This window comes from Castanea sativa, chromosome 12, assembly GCF_040712315.1.
Source record: "Castanea sativa cultivar Marrone di Chiusa Pesio chromosome 12, ASM4071231v1".
Classification (NCBI taxonomy): Eukaryota; Viridiplantae; Streptophyta; class Magnoliopsida; order Fagales; family Fagaceae; genus Castanea; species Castanea sativa.
The window spans coordinates 47,110,042-47,130,315 of record NC_134024.1 but is presented as its reverse complement, the minus strand read 5'-3'; the positions used below and the strand labels follow the sequence as shown (position 1 = coordinate 47,130,315).

The 20,274-nt window shown below is 34.3% G+C and overlaps 1 protein-coding gene and 1 pseudogene across 5 annotated transcripts; both read right to left on the bottom strand.

The window, feature by feature from the left end:
- On the bottom strand, positions 1–9,831 carry LOC142618779 (uncharacterized). Of its 5 annotated transcripts, none has more exons than XR_012841352.1 (6): positions 9,457–9,831; positions 8,236–8,354; positions 7,960–8,156; positions 3,263–3,369; positions 2,377–2,439; positions 1–1,869 (listed from the first exon to the last, which is right to left on the bottom strand). XR_012841352.1 is itself a non-coding variant. In XM_075791797.1 (3 exons), exons 1-3 carry the CDS (start codon positions 9,771–9,773, stop codon positions 8,122–8,124), a joined length of 471 nt encoding a protein of 156 aa, XP_075647912.1. In that variant the 5' UTR covers positions 9,774–9,831; the 3' UTR covers positions 7,720–8,121. The 5 variants fall into 5 exon arrangements, 1 of the variants encoding a protein (XP_075647912.1); XR_012841350.1 differs by having other exon boundaries at positions 6–1,095; positions 2,373–2,439; XR_012841353.1 differs by lacking the exon at positions 3,263–3,369.
- Positions 9,832–11,498: 1,667 nt separating this feature from the next.
- Positions 11,499–16,713, bottom strand: LOC142619096 (uncharacterized; annotated as a pseudogene).
- Between the last annotated feature and the right edge of the window lie 3,561 nt (positions 16,714–20,274).

The window sequence follows — 20,274 nt, the reverse complement described above, 5'->3', positions numbered from 1 at the left end:
AACACTATTCACACATTTAAAAATTATTTTATTACAATATTTTCAGCCATATCTAAACTAACCCTTAGTACAAGCAGTATACGGATGAAATGAGCACAACAAAAGAAAAAGATAAAAGAAAACATCAAGACCCAAGATTTGGTTACAAAATTAGTTCAGCATATTTAGTCGCTAAACTCAATTTAAAAAAATGATGTTTGTGCATACAGAACCTTTCACCCGACAGAAACGCATTAAGTGATTAATTCAGATGGTACTCTCCACACACACATAATTGTTTTTGATATCTTGTTATTATGCTGTGCAGACAGAATCTTTCATCCGACAGAAATCCATTGAGTAATTAATTCAGATAGTACTCTCCCCCCACACACATGAATGTTTTTTGGTATCTTGTTATCATGCTCTCACTGACAAAATCCTTCCAAAGGAAGAATAGTTACAAAGAAAAGACGGATGAAACTATACATTTCTAACACTAAAAAAAAAAGGGTCAGACGTACTGCCTTATCTTCAGCTGTGAGAGATATTTCCCCCTTTCCCAAATCTATCCCTAAGCATTTTGTCTTTACATGATAAAGGACTTTAAGGCAATCTACAGACCGTACCATAAAACAAAATAATAATAAAAAAGTCCCAAAAACGTCTTCAAACGTACTGCCGGCAGTCAGAGATATTTCCCCCTTTCCCAAATCTATCTCCAAGCATTTTGTCTTTACCTGATAAAGAACTTGAAGGCTATCTACAGACCATACCATAAAAAAATAAATAAATAAATAAAGTCCCAAAAATGTCTTCAGAAGTACTGTCTTATGACTCTTATCTTCGACAGTCAGAGATATTTCACCCTTTTCCAAATCTATCTCTGAACATTTTGTCTTTACCTGATAAAGGACTTTAAGGCTATCTACAGACCATACCAGCAGCCTTTACTATCCTTAACAGATGTCAACCATGAACATAGCCCTTGCCATCCTTGTCTTCATTGGTCAGACAATATTTACTCTAATATGATATCAGCAGTATGTAGCAATATTGAATGAAATTATTGACGGTTTTTGAAACTTGAGTTTGATTCTTTTTCTTTTTCTTTTTCTCTTGTTACCTGTGGTAAAGGTTGACATGCCAAGGGAGTAAAAATTTAGTGTAGCTCCTGATAGAGTTGAATTTATAGGAGTAAAATATCTATCAAGGATCTTAGAATCTCTATATCTTCAACTAAATTTATTTAGTATAAGCAGTAATAGCTGGTAGTGTCATATAAATGGCTATTATATGCTTGCTAAATCCTGTGCTGCATGTGCACGTACAATGCATGTTTGAACATGTAATTTGCAAAATACAATCAATTTCCATTAATATCGCTGTTATGATTTAGTAGCTTCTAAAAAGGTGCAGATTCTTTCATCTAATCTCCGAAATTATGAATGATGTGTATGTTTCTGACAGGTGAAATATATCTCTATGGAGATACTAGACTTCTATCAAAACCACAAAATGATCACAGGAGATAGAATCATTGCTGCTTTCAGCAAGCTAAATTTGAAGCCATAAATGTTATGTTAGCATTGCTCCCTGCAGGAAAATAGTGCAATTTAGCTTTGTTATGACCAACATAGAGTTGTTGGTTTATCTCTAAAGAAGTTGATGGTCATGGTCTTATGATGTTACAAAGATAGAGCAAAGTAGGTTAGGTTGGTGCACTTGTTGTTGAACAGAAGAAAGATGAAGACGTTGCAAGATCTGTAAACTCACCAGGTTGTCTTATGAGAAATGCGTAATGGAGCTAAGTTCACATAAGAAAGCTAGTTGATTAATCAGTCTAGCTGCTTGTATCTTTTTATGTATGGCAAACATGTACCTGATTTCCTGTCAATTGGATTTATGTAATGCAAACGTTATAAGTAATTAATTGATTTGTATGTCTGTAATGTTGTGAAACATGGTCTTCTAATAATAATGGGTACAAATGGCACATTTGAAGCTATGTGTAGGTTGTTTGCGCAAAGCTACAGTGTAGTTACCAGTTCACGAAGCACTTAAGACTTGGGAGAAATTATCTTATGCGTTCATGCAACAAGATACCACCTCTATTCTAGGAGACAAGTGAGATATATATATATTACTTAACTACATTACATTGCTTGCCAAGAATGCAATTATCTATTGGATAGTGACTCCCCTTGAATGAGATGTTTGCTTCAAAATCACTTAACAGTACTTCAACAATCTTACATTATGTATATCTAACATGACCACAATCATCAATTTGCATATTTTAGAAAGTAACATGCAGCATAAACTTAACATCACACATAATGTTCATAAATTACTGTTAAGAAAATTTTAGTGCACCTATGTTCAATAGAAACTTACCATGATACATACTATTCTTTTAGGCAACCAATCATGGGTAGGAAGCCATGCAAGCAAATCCATCTGCGAAGGAATTCATTACATTCTAAGAAACAAAAATGTTATATTTCTCATAACGAAAAAGCAATGCTACATTCTGTTCTTGAATCAATAATTGTAGTGCTGGCAGTCATGATGCAAGTGAGCAGAGAATGAAAAACCATGTAAAATATTTGTCATGGTAAGAACATAGAAACACATACTTATAAAGATGCCCTTCAATCAATTTCATAACTGTGAAGCTAAAATTTTCTTAACAATGACTTATGAACAATCACGAAGCATAAGGCAGATACATATCTTCTTAAACATTTTACTTATTAGTGAAGTATTTCGTTTTACCCATAAACAAAAAATAAAATCATTAAACAAACTTATTTCCAAAATCAACCACATAGATAACAAATACACACAGAGCTCTAGACATATTGTTCGAGAGCTTCTCAAAATCATCAAAGAAAATAGAAACTCAACCACAAAATCTGGATTATTCTCATTTTGCAGCAGTTCCTGAAGTTGTTTAAACTGGTCATCCTATCCTTTTTTATCACCAAACCCCATAATTAGAATTCCTCTACCAATCCAAAAAAAATAAATTAATAGACCAGTACAAATTTTGTTTAATTCAGTAGTTTTTCGGGAAAGTAACAAAATCAAACAAATACAACATAAATATCCTTTCAAAAATAACAAATCCAAGGGGGAAAAAAACATTCCTAAGAAACAAACAAATGCTTAAAGAGAACAAAATCCACCTAGAGTAGAGATCCACTTCACACAATCAATTTTTGAACAATCTCTCAAAACCAATTATAAAATACCCACCAAAAAAAAAAAAAACAATCACCTCATGTAGATAAGCAGAGTGTTCCTGCCACTATCTCTGGAATTGGGTCATAACATCCATGGTGGCTTCTCTTTCTCAATAGTGTGAGCTTTTACCACTCAGCAAGACTGACGCATAAAACAAAGTGCGGGATTGAAGCAAATCTTATTATAATCTCAGAGGTTAGAGAGGGTTTTGACTAAAGAGTTACAGTATGCATAATCATCAGTCAGAGATAATTCAGCAAATTTTAATTAGATAAACCCCTAAACCCTTTAATTTACAAAAGTAATGCAAGCTGAAAAGAAAAAATTAGATATAAGCATAAGTTTGAGGAGTACACACTGTTATGGCCTTTTGCATATACATTTTGCACACGGCTTGCAAAATATTGGCCTTATAAAATTTGCTTACTATTGGGCTTATCTATTCCTTTTAGATTGCTACACCCACCCCCAAGTTGATTTCTTTTTTTTTGGGGGGGGGGGGGTGGCGGGGGCGGGGGCTTTCTGTAGATAAACTATTTCGAAAGCAAAGCATAAATGTCCTTCAATTTCTCTACACCAAGGTTATATTGTCCTACTATACAGAAAGATGTACACCTTCATTGCATTCCTCAAGTGCCTCATTTGAGTCCAACAGATATGTAAATGCAATCAACACATATTGAAGATTAAAGCCCACGTTAGCTCTAAAGCTTGGATATTTAGCTCTCAAAGATTAGTTCTTATACTCCTATGACTATATTAAAAGGCTAACTATATACTAAGTCTTTATCCTCTTAAGTATGGAATTTCTTAACTATAAGTCTATAACTATATATTTATTCTATTTAAATTGTTTCTAATACACTATTTACAATTCTATATGGATATTAGTATATTATGTTTCTGGAGAAGAATAGGACCCTCCTTTAGGCCTCAAAGAAATACGGTAAGGAGTATGAGTAGCTGCAAAATAACATAATCCTTTCCCCTTTGCATTTTAGAAAGATCTAAAATTCCAATCTGCGTAATCTGGTTCTTCATCTTCCAACCCCAAGAAACCCATACTCCATACCCACTTCTCCCTCACCATACCCAATTCTATGCATATTTAATATCACAGAACCTGATATGAATTCACCCAAAAAAAAAAAAATCTGATTTCCCTAAACCCGAAACTCATGCAACAAATTTCAGATTGCATTTGCAGAAATCACAGCCTTTAATATAATTCCACCTATTTTAAATTAATATAATTAGATATAAAACCTGGTCCTACAACATCTTGTTCTCAACCCAAAATTCCACCTTTAACACATGTACAACAATCAACTAATTATTACCAATTACTTAAATTTGAAAACAATTTATAGAAAAGAAAAGGTACAAGACAGGATTAAGAAATTTAATGTTTAATTTATGATAAAAAGAAGTAGCAAAGTGCAGAAAGAAGACCAAAATAGTCTGTATTTCAAACAATTGGATGATTTCAATGTATAGCATCCCATAAAATCCATGCTTATTACTACTCTTGATATAAATAATACTTGCAGTAATTAAGAAAAAAAGGGAAAGAATTGATCTATCAAAAAAAAAAATCTTTATCTATATAATAAAAAGAATTGAAAAGCTTGAAAAGAAAAAAAAACATCAAAGGATGAAACCTACATGGTCAAATAGTTTATGACAGTTCATCTACTGTATTATCCCAACACCTATACAGGCTTGTAGACTAACATAGGTGCAAAAATGTCAAGTAACACCAGTTTCTCATAAAGGCCATTTGTTGAACACCTAGCACATATAACCAAGTAGTAGACCTTAGTTCATCTGCAGTTTCTATAATAGAAGGAAGCATAATTTTCAGCACCAAAAAAATATTTAGAATAATGGAATCTACAAATTAGAAACATATTGATACATCAAAGTAAAATTTAAGGGAAAAAAAACATCTTTACTCAAGTAGAAGTAGATAAACTCAAACAAATATAAAAGAATGAAAAATCTATCCAAAACTCAACCAAATCAATCTATACCAACTCAAAAGCGGGGAAGAGAGTGGTCCTCAAGGTGACTGGGCTACAACATCTTGGAGACCAAGTTTTATAGAAATAAAATTGGCAGCCTGTCAAGGGCAGCAGAGATGAAGGCAACGCACACCATGGTCTGGGACTGTTTCAGGCTTTGTACAACTAAGCGATTAGAGAGATCAAGCAATTGGAGTCAGGAGGTGAGACTAGGTTTGAGAGAAAGAGGAGAGATTGTATGGCAATTTCAACTGAGAAGAAGTTGGGACAAAGAGTTTATAGATTACTTTACTGCATTACATTGCAGTTATAACTCAACTGGTTGCCATCTCCTAATATTTCCAATGAAAATATCCAAGGTTCAGAGCAAGGAATCTAGAGAAGTTGAATCACATATTTAACTGGGAGACAATAAGTTCCATTCAAAGAATAGTCATTCCCATTGCTCAGAGACCAGATTAGATGCCTTGGGTTGCAAATAAGATCAGGTCAGCATTTGGGTAGCCAATCCAATAGATTCAATGTTGAAGAAAGAGAACTTTGGAAGATCATTATTGAAAGCCTAGAATTCATGACCAGTTTAAAATGTTTCTTTGGAGACATGCAACTAATGTCCTGCCTAACCGAAATTGAATTTTGGGCCTTTAGGAATTTCCTGACATAAATGCCCTTTATGCCAGTAAGAAGACAAGACTAGCATCCACTTGTTCCTCCATTTCCCTATTGCAAAGGCAGCTTGGTTTAACCCATGCTGGAGCATCAGATCTCAGGTGATCCAAGCCAATTCATGCTTAGATCAGGTCAAAGTCATTATAAATTCCCCATCTACAATTCAAAATGTGATAATTTTGCTTTGCTTGCTGCTGTGATCATTAATTATCATTGAAACTGGGTGTGTGCTATAACAATGGAAAAACCTGCCCTTTGGAGATACTAATAATGATAGACAAACAGTTTCAGTGTCATTTCAAGGCTAGGCAACAAAAATTTGGTGCTATCCAGCATACTCAGTCAACTCACTGGTCCAAACCACTAGCAGGAAGTAGTGACACTGCGGTGGAATACGATAAAGCTAGTGCTGTTTTTGATTGGAATGGTGAAGTATTGTAGAGTTGGACCAAAAGAACTCCCATGCTGTGGCAGAGGCTACTACTATTTGATGGAGTCTTCAACATGCTAGATCCATGGGAATTGATAAGCTGACTGTGGAGAGCGTTTCTAAAGTTTTTGTAGAAGCTTTGTCTAATGAGCATTACAATCCTCCTTGGGAACTTAAGGCTCTGTTAGATGACATCAACTTTTTTCATAGATCCTTTTCAATCTATATTTGTGCCTTTTGAAGCATATTAATCTCTTTTTTTTTCTTAGAAAAAAATTAAAATAAAAAATCAGACGGGTTTCTTACACTTATCCAGCAAGATTCTTGTGTCTCACATTTTGGATTACAAACCAAAACGTCATATTGGTTTCTAACATTTGTAAGCTAGATTCCTGTGTTTCTCATTTGGTCTACAGTATAGACCTAGTGGACTAATTGATCATAGGGGGGGAAAATCACACAAACCCAAGACGAACAGGTCCAAGAGCCTGGTTAGGAAGGTCTAATTTGAGTTAGCCTAATCCTAATTTGAGTTGCATGGGAAAGAGTTCACCCACCTCGACTCTTGTAAGACTACAAATACCTTCTTACTGAAGGAAGATGTATCCATTCCTTGCTAAACTCTATCATTTTGTTCAGCCTTCTTCGATCTTCTTTCACTGACTTGATCATCAAAGTGCCTCCAACCAACCCCACTAGTTGCTCTGGCTTATCAATAGGTAATTATCCTTTTGCAGACTTCCTATTGGTGATCCCTAGGGACCTTCATGCTTGTCGTCCTTGCAATGGTTTTACTTCTTCATTCTTCCCACTTACAGATAATACACTGACAAGTACCTAATAAATTTAAAAATAATAGTGATAATAACAACTTTATGTACAATTCGAACTAGTTTACAGCAATATTACATTGCAATAAACACGTAAATGCAGACATCCCCGTGTACTTTTTCCACACCCTTTTGAAAACTTCATCATATGTTTTAACAGAGGGAGAAGGGGAAAGAGAAGACGAGGAGAAAGAAGGTGGTCAGTCACCCTTTTCCTTAGTCTTATTTACTTAGAATGTGAAATTCTTCCTTAATGTTTTCCCACATGTTCACTCTATCTTAAGCACAAGTAACAATAGCACAACTAATTGAATATCTCCTTCATAATCCATACAGAGCAGTAAAATTAGCAAGCTTTTCCTTGAATAATAAATGCATTTAAGTCAATTCTACAAATTACATTCACTTAGAGTTGTGAGAGTACAGTAAAAGAGTTGTTAGGAGATCATCATATATTATAACTGTTTTGCAGCATTATTCATTGATCAATATTCTTTTCCTCATTTGTAGTTTTGATCAATGAAATTAGGAATGAGACTATTAGGGAAATATAGATATGAATAGCTGATATGAGTTCACAAATCAGAACTTCAGCCACAAAATTAGTAACAAAGCTGATGGCAAAAATAAGCTGTAAATGTAAAATACATATGTTCTGGAGATCATGAACAAAATTTCAAAATCTATGCTTTTGACTGAGAGAAGGAAAAAAAAAATCCATAACAAGGAAATCTAAGTCAAGCAATGGAACATTTTACTTCAACAAGAAATTCTATACCATGTCGAGCATCTTCAGCTCAAAAGCAATAGCTTGCATCATCCGTACGTGTAAAAGGAAAGTAATTCTTGATCACTCTTTCAGAAACTCTGAAGCCGCTAAATGAACTCAACCCAGCCTCTCATGCTTGAGGTGATTCAAGGATGTCTCCGAATTCTATATTTATTTCTTCCCATTCTTCTTAGCCTGCTTCTTCTCTGTAAGACATAAACGCAAATAAAAAAATAATAATAATAATTTGAAAGCATACAAAAAATGCAGGGGAAAAGCCACTACCTAATTTCCTCTTTGCTTCGGATTTTGCAAAGAACTCCCTCCATTCATCAGTCAGAACAAAAACTGGCTCATCATCATCTTCCTCTTCTAAGCCTTCATGCTCCTGCTCTTGTAACATCCTATTTTAACAAATCAAGAAAGGCTAATTTGGATGAGAAAAATAATGTGAAAATAGTGTTTTAAAGTAGGACTCTTTTGGAGTAGAACAGAAAAATGAATGTTTTCGTGCCAATGGGAGAGGTTGAGCATCACTGACATTGAAAAAAATAATAAGCAATACAATATTTAAGAACCCTTTTGTCACATTTCATATTAAAAAGTAGGGGGGGAAAAAAAAGATGTCAATTAAGGAAGTACCAAAGAGTATGACTTTGGATTGAATAAAATGGTGGAAAAGAATACATGTGACCGATCCTAACTAATTTGTTGAGGATCCATATTTTGCCATACCCAAATCTTAGGACTAAGGCTTGGTGGTTATTGTTGTTCATATAAAACAGAAAAAAGGGGCAACATATAGTCTAATTAACAAATAAATTCCACAAAAAAAAATCTCAGATAAGTTTGAAAAAACTTAACCAACTAGGCCAAACAGTTGTAATACGCTTTCTCAAATTGTGGTCTTAGTTTTTCAACACCCAAGATAATGAGAAATCCAAAGAGCCAAACTTTCAATTTCATGGCAAGCAAACAAACATGGAAATTTAATTGAGAAGCAGGAGAAGTGTTATTAAGTCTCATTGATAGTCATTCAAGTTCAAAATCATAAGCTCTCCTATAGGAACTAATACAAGTTTTAGTTGTTTGAAAAGACTTGCAACAAGGGCAAATTAGCTTTGGCTCAAATGGCACTTCCTCCATGCACAAGAACAATAGTGTGGATCCTAAACTAAAAAGTTCGTTGCCAGACACTAAAACTGAGTCCTCATTTCAGTGTATGGTATATAGAGTAACTACCTGAATCAGGATGTCCAAACACCACCTTATCAATTTTCAATCATCAAAATATGTAAAGGGTAGAATACCCATCAGTCCAAAAAAATTTCAAACTCAGTCAGTGGCAAATTATCTAATCTTCCATGACAAAACCCACCCCAAATTTTACTCCCAAACGTAATGAAATATTTGAGTGTTACTAGCAATAGTTTGAGCATGATGGCATGAACACAATAAAATACATACATATTGAGAGGAACAGAAGTGGGATGGCGCAAAACTTACTGATTGGCAGTGGCATAAGCTTGTTCACAGCCAGAAGCAGAAGTCTCCAAATTGGAATGGTTTGGCAGAGCAACAGGATTTGAAGCTTCTGGGTTTCGAGGAAAAGATGAAATAAGAGTGGGGCATAGATGGGGGTGACCATTAAAGTGGTGGTGGTGGTGGGGATGGTGGGGACAGAAACATAAGAAGTGGTGGTGATGGTGATGGTGATGGTGGTTGCAAAGGTGGTGGTGGTGGTGGTGGTGGTGGTGGTGCGTGGGATGAAGAAGAAAGAATGGCCGCTGAACCGTGCATCTATGTGTAGGAGTAGGATCCATGACCGTAGTACTTCTGTAACTGTAAGGACTTGTGCTGCGTTGGTGTTGTATTTATATTTGTAAGGACTTCTGCTCTATTTTTATAAAAAGTGTGTTTCGATAAAAATTTGACTTTTGCTCTTTTGATATAACAAAATTTGATTAAAATTAGTACTAAGTAAAAAAAAGTAAACCATTGTAAAAAAAATATTTTAAAATTTTGTATATATATAGCATAACTCTTTGTTTAGCCCATCGGTCACACATACAAAAAAGTTTACAAAAATTTTGGCATCTCACTTCCATAGTACTTGTACAACATGCTTATGGCTAGACTCCACTCAACATTTTAAAATGCACCCATAAATTTTTTTTTTTTTCAAGAATCACAACCAATAAGTTATGAAACTGGATATATATGTTATGAGTGGCGCTTATGTCCAATGGCTAGTTTCATTGGACATATTGTGATGCAGACACATGTCTAATCTTAGACATGTGTTCGTATCTTAATGTGTCTAGTAAAACTAGCCACTCTCGTATGTAATTATGTATCATAGATAGTATTGTTTGACTTGAGGTAGTACTTGATTGGGCCAGCCACAAAGCAAAAACACAAGGTGTGAAAAAAAAAATGGTATAACTTTCAGTGACTCTTTTTCCTTAAAATTGATTTCAGCAATTGGGTAAATTTTGATATTATTCCCTCAAAAACTGTTTAATTTAGTACATCAACTTTTTAAAATTAAGTCGATTTCATTCTTAAATATTAACTAGTTTTACAAGTGACACACATGTTAAATCTAAACAATAGGAGCAAATCCGTAATCAAAATCTCCAACCTTGTATAAAATGATGATTGCCATTGCAAGAATAAGCTGAGTAACCCAAGGAGTAGTGAGAATAACTCTTGTATGTTTGGCAGTGGCAAGGCGAAAGAGGACAATGCCGATGAACTGCCGCAGTTAAGAAAGAAGTTGCAGCCTTCAAAATAAGAACTCCCCAATCCATGTGTTTACCATGAAGTTACAAAGGTTGTATCTGTAAACCAATCCCTTAATTCTTCGAGTAAATAGGGAAGGTATAGGTTTGCCCAAAGGGTGTGGTTGAGAATCGTTGGGCTGCATTTCACTTTGAAGGAAGAATGTTTGTGGTGGATTTACATGGAGCAAGAGGTAATGTTTGTTTGAGTTCAAAAGTTGGTTCCATTTGATAACAAATCTCTATGGCACCTCTTCGTTTCAGAGATACTGTATTTGTTTATCTATCTTTTTTGGTGGAAAACAAAGAGAACGGGTATTTCCAGTTGTCCAAGGTTTTTATTTTTACCCCCAAGTAAATATCTTGAGTCAAAAAAGAAAATAAAAATTCATAGAATAAATAAATTTTAATGGACACCAATATTCATTAGTAACCCAAGTTACACGGAAAAGTTCAACAAAATTTGATAATTATGATTTTTTTTTTTTTTGAAACCTTGATAATTATGATTTATAATAGTTATTAATAGAAATTTATATTGATTGTGTTTTTATATGCAACTATTTATTCTACCATTTAACGAAAATATGATGTGAAAAATTTTTAATAGACAATGCAAATATAAGAGGTTTTACAAGGAATCATAATAGACATTAAAATCAATTAAAAAATATATATTTAAATAATTACGTGAAAAATGAAGGTTTTCCAATGTTTGTGTCAACATTAGAAGAATGCAACGTGAAGTTAAAAGCCTCAATTTATTACTAATCGTAATAAACCCGTAAGAAACACGAGAAACTTTGCATAAATGTAAATTTTAATTATGTAAACTACTTGTTTCTATAGAGTTTAGATCTTCACTATATGAAGCAACAGAAAATTTTGTTGACATTTCTCCTCCTTCTTACTTTTTCAAAGTGCATTAATTAGAATCTAATCCAAATCTTATCTAGTTATTTCAAAAGTTCAGTAATGAAGCCTGCATGAGATCTAACAGAACATCATTAAGAACACTAATGAAATAGTAGGAAATTCACGAAAGGCATCTTCATGAGCTTCAAGAAAGGTAATTAGTGCCCTGTAACTAAGCTTGACAATTTTTCAGAACATTAGTTTCCATCAGAATAAACGTAACCAAAAAATAATAATAATAAGCTATTCAAAATGGTACTCCCCATGGAAATAGACAAGAGTTCTAAATAAAAGCTACATTCATTATTGAAACCCTTGGAATAGTTGGACTTTATAGTTTCAATCTCACACTAGGCTTTAAGTTGGACTTACACTTGCCTGATGTCATGCCTCTCATCCACCTGTAGATAATGATTGACATATATGTAAGAAGGAAAAAACAAAGTACTGAACAAAGAGGGAGATGGGCAACTTATATAGATCTTATGGTGCCATGGTGGATTTCGGATAGAAGAGTGCAACTTCTTGGAAACTTCGATCTGAAATAGCGGAAATGGTGTGTTCGAGAGAGAGAATTATATAACCTGAATGAATGAAGAAACAATCAAGAAAAATAAAAATCCAAAATCATAACTACACACAACCAAAAATGACTAATTATGCGCATAACAATAAATTGTAAATCAGCCTCACTACACAACTCCACTCTCCATTCTAATTCACCTTTCTTTTCAGAACACCATGTCATCCATTGTCTCAAGAATATACAAAAGCACCATAGCCACATCAGACTCAATTCTACACGTTTAATCAATCAAGAGCTCTTCATCCCATAGAAAATATTAGAACAAGGCAAATCTTAAGTATTTTACCTCAGAAGCTTTACTATCTTTATTGACATCTCTAGATAACATTCTTCTCGCCATTACAGGTTGCTTTTTTCTCAAGTTTCACAAATACATGATATAATCATGTAACCTTCTATATTCAGTAATATTTCAAAGAATCCAAGCAATATCTTCCATGTTGCAATTGTTTACCTTCCTATATCATGTAATTGATTTATATGGCATATTCATGTCTCGATACTTTCAGGACATTGGACAAAACAATCTCCTCATTAGATATGCAGTTTGTTGTAGCTAGAGCTTCTGAAGTTAAAAATAATAAGGGGGATCTACAGTGGTTACAAAATTAGGAAGTCAGCAATTGAAGGAGCAGTCGAATGTTTTCCTTGTTATGGGAGCACCCATTCTCATAGTATATAACAATAAGATTCAAAATGAAATAAACTCAAGTATGTCCTACAAACCAGATTATAAGTCCCTGCCCTTTTTCCAACTTCAATTCATCTACTAAAATTGCATACTACAGTTGCTTGACATACTAATAATTTTGACAATTTTTTTTATATAGGTAATAAATTGACAAAATATACTGTTTTCAATTTTGTGGTCATTTAAAAATAAATAAATAAAAACTCACCTCAGAGTAGCTCCTGGAAAAACATTTAGTGAGTAGGAGAGGTTGAGTTTTGGATATCTTCTTTGCACTCACTTCAATTTGGTTCCAACTCTGCCATGAGAAAAAAAAATATACATATCATAAAGAAGAAAAAATGAGGAATTGTTTATTCAATTTAGATTTGTGCATCAAGTAGGCAAACAAGCATCAAACAATTTATTATTTTTAAGAAACAAACAAAGTTTCTATGAGGAACTCCAACATATTCTTAAGTTTCTAGATTTAGCCAATGAACTTCTCATAAATGCATGCATAGATTTTAGAAATGCACATATTGGTTTAGACCTCACTCCTCATCATCTTTCTGCATTTGCTGTTTTGTTTGAGAAAGGACCATAGATAATGCTTGCTTGCATTCTATCTCATGAAATATTGTAAGTTCTAACATCAAGGAGGAATCACCCACTAAAACAGAACAATGTTAGAATATGGCAGACCTCAAATTTAAGTAAGAATATACCCCAAAAAAAATCCTCAAAAGATTCTTCCTACTTATAGTTTAGCAAGAAAACTTTGCATAAATGCATGAAATGCTTATAAATAGGAGATGACGTTATTAATAAATTAACCGTAGCAATTATGCTAGATAACAAAAACTATTATAAATCTTCCACAGAAAGAAATGAATTTTTGACATGGAAAAGGAAATACCATATATTATAAGTCATTTTATAGTTCGCCCTAACATGCAAGAACATTTATTTACGAATGGCAGCTATTCAGGAAAATATTCAAGCCCTTATGTTTTCAAGTTGTTATATTTATCAAGGAGCTTCTCAGTGTACTCTCCATATGTAAAAGCACCAATTGATGATATCATCAACAGAGAGAGAGAGAGAGAGAGAGGAAAAAAAATGCCACAATACTAATAATAAGTAACGCTTGAACCAAACTGCATAGGAAAATAGTCCACCCGACTGATAATTGTGCTTTAGTCACAATAAAGGCAAATAATCAAGAGACAAGGTAATTAGTTGGAGTTATCTCATGGTGGACTCAAAGCATGCCTCAAATCTTTTCATCAGAGGTTAAGCAAAATCTAGGAAAACCCAACCCAACATTCTATGAAGTTAACAACGGCCTAAAGCTTGAGACTTTAGTTACTTTCTATGTTCCAGGTATAGGATTTAGGAATTTGAGGTTCTAGCAATTTATTTCTACTTTCCTGGAACAGGATTTGGGAAATCAGACCAGAGGCAAGCACATGATACTGAAAATTTACTCTATTAGAGTCAAAATTCAATCATGAGTTAAAATTATGATTAATTTGCAGTCAAATTAATTTATACAGTATATTAATGCATGGAGCAAGAGATTCCACTAGAAAAATGTTCCAAATACATTTAAGCTAAACCATCATTGATAACTTAGAGAAGGTTAGGAAAAAGCTAAATCAAAGCAAGAAAAAGTAACGACGCAAAGTTATGTAAACATCAAAGAGGTTGATCGTGTATGTCATCCATTTCCAAAAACTAAATTTGACACAAAGACAACAATGGTTGAATGACTAAATTTGCAACAAAATATGTACATTTAAATAATGTGTAGCCTTGCCATCAACAAAGATTTGGCAGCATTACACACAAAACAGGTTCTAATGATAAGTACCTACTAAAAGCAATGACTGCTTCTAGTGTAGTGTATTTAATGACGAAGTCCAACATGAATCTTCAGTTTTATAATTATTAAGGATAGATTTATACCATTATTGTTGCTTATCCAATAGGTACAATAGCTCACACTATGACTCCCAGAAGGATATGCTTCTCTTGTTCACAACCATCAAATATTGGCAGAGTGAAACCCAAGATAAAGGAATGTTATAAGGTCCTGTCACTTTCAGCAATTCTATTCTATCTCATCGTACATGTCCAGTCAACCATTGCACCTCAATGCATTTCAGGGTGAACCAGCTAGCTCTGGGATGTCCAATGCTTCATCTGACTGCCAGTCCGTTGACAAGCCTGAAAACTTTGTTTTGTATGCATTCTCATCTTGGAGACCATATCACAGAATAGTTTAGTGAATCATTTGCCTTCCACAACAAAAGAGTTTCCAGTAACTGGTATTTAAGAATATGAGTCCAGTCCTGCCTAAAATCCATGTCTTTCATCTCATCTACAAGCATCTAGGCTACATTTTATGTTCCCTCCTCTTCAATACAAATCTATCAAAGTATGCTTATATTAGAACTCATGCCCATTGCTCCATCCTCTAAACAGCCCTTCCCTTCCACCAAAAAGCCCCCGTATACTTCATATATCAAATGAAGTAGTGAAACTCGTAATTTTTGAGGTTGCACCTCATTTAACCATCACATTCAGCAGCCTCTTTGCTTCCTCAATCCGGTTCAACTTACATAGTCCACTCACTATCTTGTCAAACACAGTTAAATCAGCAGCAAATCCTTTCTTCTCCATCATAACTTGCACCTCAAAGCTTCATCGACCATCCCTTTATTACAAAAACCATCAAACAAAGAACTAAACATTACATCATCTAGTTCTATCCCTTTTCGCTGCATCATATTCACATATGTCATTGCTAGCCCCATTTCCCCAGCCTTGCAAAGACCACTTATCAGAACGGAATACGTATCAGCATTTGGAAAAATACTTCTATCAGTCATTTCACCTTACATCGACTTTGCACCATCCATAAACCCCAATCTACTATACCCATTAATAACTAAATTGTACAGATGAGTAGCCACTTTTAAACCTTTATCATGCATCTCCAAAAACAACTTTTTAGCTTCGTCAATCTTGCCAGAACTCGTGAACCCATCGATCAAAACTTTATATGTATGGTCACTGAATGCCACTCCTTCCTTCTCCATCAAAAGCAAAACCAATTCTAGCTCCTCAAAATTCCATCTCATGGCACTAGCATTCACCATTACATTGAATGTTACAACACTGGGCTTAATTCCTGTACCAATCATCTCCTCCACCAACTCCCTACCCCTCTTGACCTCTCCACTCGAACACAACCCATCCACCATCACTGTCAAAGAATACAAAGAAACCTCAATACCCGATTCAACCATTCGATAAAACAAGTCCAAAACCAATTGCAAACACTCATAACTTTTTTTAAGTGCAAGTAAATGAACAGTACAAGTCCTCTCATCAATCTCAATTCCATTATCCTTCATATAATGGAAAACCCGCAAAACTAAGTCAAACATTTTACAATCCGAATAAACCTTAAGCATAGAATTGAAAAACTTGGCTATAACTTTTTCATCATTGCAACAATTCCCAACTGTAGCAGCAATAACAGAAAATGGGTACCTGGGATTTCCACCAACCAAGACAAATTTGATCATTTTCTCAGCATCTGAGAATCTTCTTTCTCTAACAAGCCTGCAAATTAGTGTCAAGTTGGCTTGCAAGTCAGGCTTGGAGGACAAGAGAGATGGGTTGTGGAGGACAAAGTTGAAGAAACATAAGTGTCTAGTGGATTTAAGGCTCATTTGGCAATGTTGTTATTGTTTAAATACATCTAATTTTATTTAAATACTAAATATTGTTATTCAAAATACACTATTAAACAGCCACTTAAAATCTGGGTATGTGAAAACATGGAGCACGGTGGGGTTGAGATTGGAGAGGAAAATGGTGGTGGTGGTGTTGAGTTTGAGTGGTTTGGGTTTGGAAGGTGAAGAAGGGTTTTGGGTTTTAGAGATGATTTGTGTTATTTCTTGGTAAGGTGTAGGGTTTGAGGAAAGGTTTGGAGGGTGACTTTTTTTCACATTTTTTAGGGTTTTGAGGACTTTTTGGAGAGACATTACAATTACAATTTGGTAGGATTGTGCAACCAACTTGCCAAAATCGACCTAACCCAACCCAACCCTTTAGGTTGGGTCGGTTTTTAAGGCTTTGTGGGTTGGGTTTGGGTCATAAAATTATAAATCCACTAAACCTGATCCGACCCAATTATATTATATATATATATATATATATATATATATATTATATAATTAATAATTTTTTAAAGTAACTAATCCAACTTATCTTATATAAAAGTCAGTTAGTTCACACAAACCCTAGTAAATTACTATTGTTGTTTAGTGTTTAGTGTTGTTTGCCTTTAAAGAGTTACATTGATACTAATATTTGGAGTTTTTAAATATATTTATATTTATATTTTTTTCTACTTAATTTAATAATAATAATAATAAAAATTTGTCCACCCCATGAGTTCAACCCGACCCAACCCAATTCATGTGGGTTGGGTTGGACTTATGTGATGGGTTGGGTTAGGTTGGGTTGAATTTTTTTTTACCCACCATGGTGGGTTGGGTCAAAAAATGCTCTTAACCTGACCTAACTCGACCCATGCACACCCCTACAATTTGGGTTCTAAAATTTTCAGCCTCTTTCACAATTTATTGAAGATGCATGATCATTTTTACTAGTTGAGTTTGCTTGCTTAGGTCTCAAATCTAACTTAGGTCGTTATTCTCGATCCATATTACTCAATCAAATGCCATCATTGAATCAAGAATCAAGGAATCAAGATGGAGCATGGAGGATTAGCTCCTTTTCCTTTCTTTCTTTCTTTTTTTTTTTTTTTTTTTAAGATAAGTAGATTGAGGGAAATGGGAGCTAGAGTAAAATTTGTAAAATATTATTTTCATAATAATTATTTTAACTACACAATTTTGAAACTATTTCAAATTTTGTTCTCCTTTTAAAATCATGTTTTCAAAACATGATTTTAATAAAGATATGTGAATCCAAATAACTTCATAATAGTGTCAATTTAAATAAGAGTTCGGTTTAGGGCATACATTAATCATTTATTTTTGAAACTTTTTATGAGAAATTGAAAAGGTTCTCAAAAAAATTAGACACTTTTTTTTTCATAAAAAATATATACTAAATTTTACACATTGCTCTCCTCCAAGGGCATACATTAGTAAAACTCTTTAAATAATTAATATTAAAAAAATTGAGATATCAAAAAGAATGTTGTTACAACCAAAAGTTTGGAAAGTTTCACTTTACCCACCCTAAGCTTGCTATAAAGAGCAGCAAATGGACGAGGATGGTATGATTAGTGGCAAAAGCCATACTATTTTCTTAGAGGGGTCAATGTGTGAAAAAAGTATATATTTTTTATTTTTTATAAAAATTGTAATGAAGAAGAGTTTTTTCAAAACCTGAGGGGGCCTCTGGCCCCTCCCTTCTCCAATGGTTGTTATAGTCTTACATGTATATATAAATCCATGCTTCTTTGTATGTAAATCGAAGCATTAGATATTTTTGAGGTGGTTTTGCAATAATAAAGCTATAGGAGTCACACATAAAGAGTAAGGTATTGAGGCTATTGGAGCAAAAAGTGCAACATGGTAATGGTGGCCACTCTTGTTGAAGTTGATGGAGCAGTTGAAGTATACGTGAATCAAAGATTTATTGTTAATTTTGTGGTGAGGTTTTCTACTAGAGAAGGATGTTGTTTGGGTTTGGGACTTATCTCTAGGTGGGTATGTTTTGACTGATGAGAGAGAGAGAGAGAGAAAGCTAAATTAAGGAGGGTATTTTGTCCAATTCGAAAAATTCTTGAATGAGACGGTTTTATGAGACCTATGTCTCAATGACATGTGAGTCCTCCACGTGTAAAACCCACATGTCATTGAGACCGTCTCATGAGATACTTTCTCACTTAATTCTTAAAAGAGAGTTTTTTTAAAAGTAACCCACCATATTTGGGGGGGGGGGGGTGTTCCCTGCATTTTCAAGGTTAGTTAGAGCAATAAATGCACTTTTAACTTATACCCTTAGGACATTCATTAATTGAATTCTTTTTTGCATCTTCAAACTCTCACAAAATGAAATATTAAAAATTTGAAATAGAATTTTTGGAATTAGGATGTGTGGACTGTGGATCAATAATTTGAATTATTGCTTGAGTTTGGGTATGTTCATAGGGGATTGATTGGTGAGATGGTATGAAGTGAGTTAGGTCTCTATTGCATTTCATTTAACTGTCTTGTCCTTTGTCATCTATTGTTCACAAGGATTATGGTTTGTGGAGCTTAAATTTTAATTTAATTCAATAAATATGATAGTGGTAAATGGTTGTAAACATTTTAGTGAGCTTCAGATTCCTTCTGCATCTTTAGAATTGCAAAAGTAAGGCTTGTGCTATGCAGAAATTAGGTTGTCCAGCCGACCCGAAAACCCAACCAACCCACCTTACCCACCCAAATCCAAACTGTCAACCACTCAAACCGACCACTTCAGTGGTCGATGGCGGGTCCCCACCCATAGAACCCCAGAACCCAATAACACCCAACCCAATTGTAAAATAAAAAATACTCGACAGTATTTGAAGTTTTCTGATGAAGAATACTGGCGAGATCTAGTCTAGATCCTTTGAGATCTGGCCAGATCTCAAAGGATCTGGCAAAATATTGGCACTGGCAATGAAACTCGACACCCAATGAGACCTGAACTGACCAATCCAACTAGTATTTTGGGTCGGTTTCAGGTTTTATTTTCACCCACCATTCGGTTTTGATCTGAGTCTAGGTCGGGCACAAACCTGACCCGGCCCAACTTGTGAACATCCCTAGCAGAAATGATCTCATCCTTGAGTTTCCCCCATAGAATTGGTGGTGCACTAGTGTCGTAATATAAGGCCAATTTAGAACAAAATATGTTATTTTTTCAAGGGATTTAAGTATGACAAGAAGAAAAGATTGATTTAAGGGTTTCTTGGGTAACAATGTGAAATATAAAGAGCTGGCATGGCAAATCCCGTCCTATGAGACATTAGGACCTGTCAAGTTTTTGCTATTGATATGTATTTTTATTGCTTGTACAAAACCTCTTTAAAAAAATAAATGTCTAAGTATTCAAATTATATTCCAAAATGTGAGTGTTGTGATTAAATTAATATAAGGTATATCATTTGGATAAGTTGTGTAGGGTGTCTAACACCTTCCCCACACGTAATTGAGATTCTAAGTCCAAAACGTTTTTGTTTAAGACCTTTATGATCTCAATTAGCTTAGGAGCCCTTAGGATTGGCATTTAGTTAATTAGGTAATTAAAATGAATTAGATAAATAGGTGACCAATCATACATAG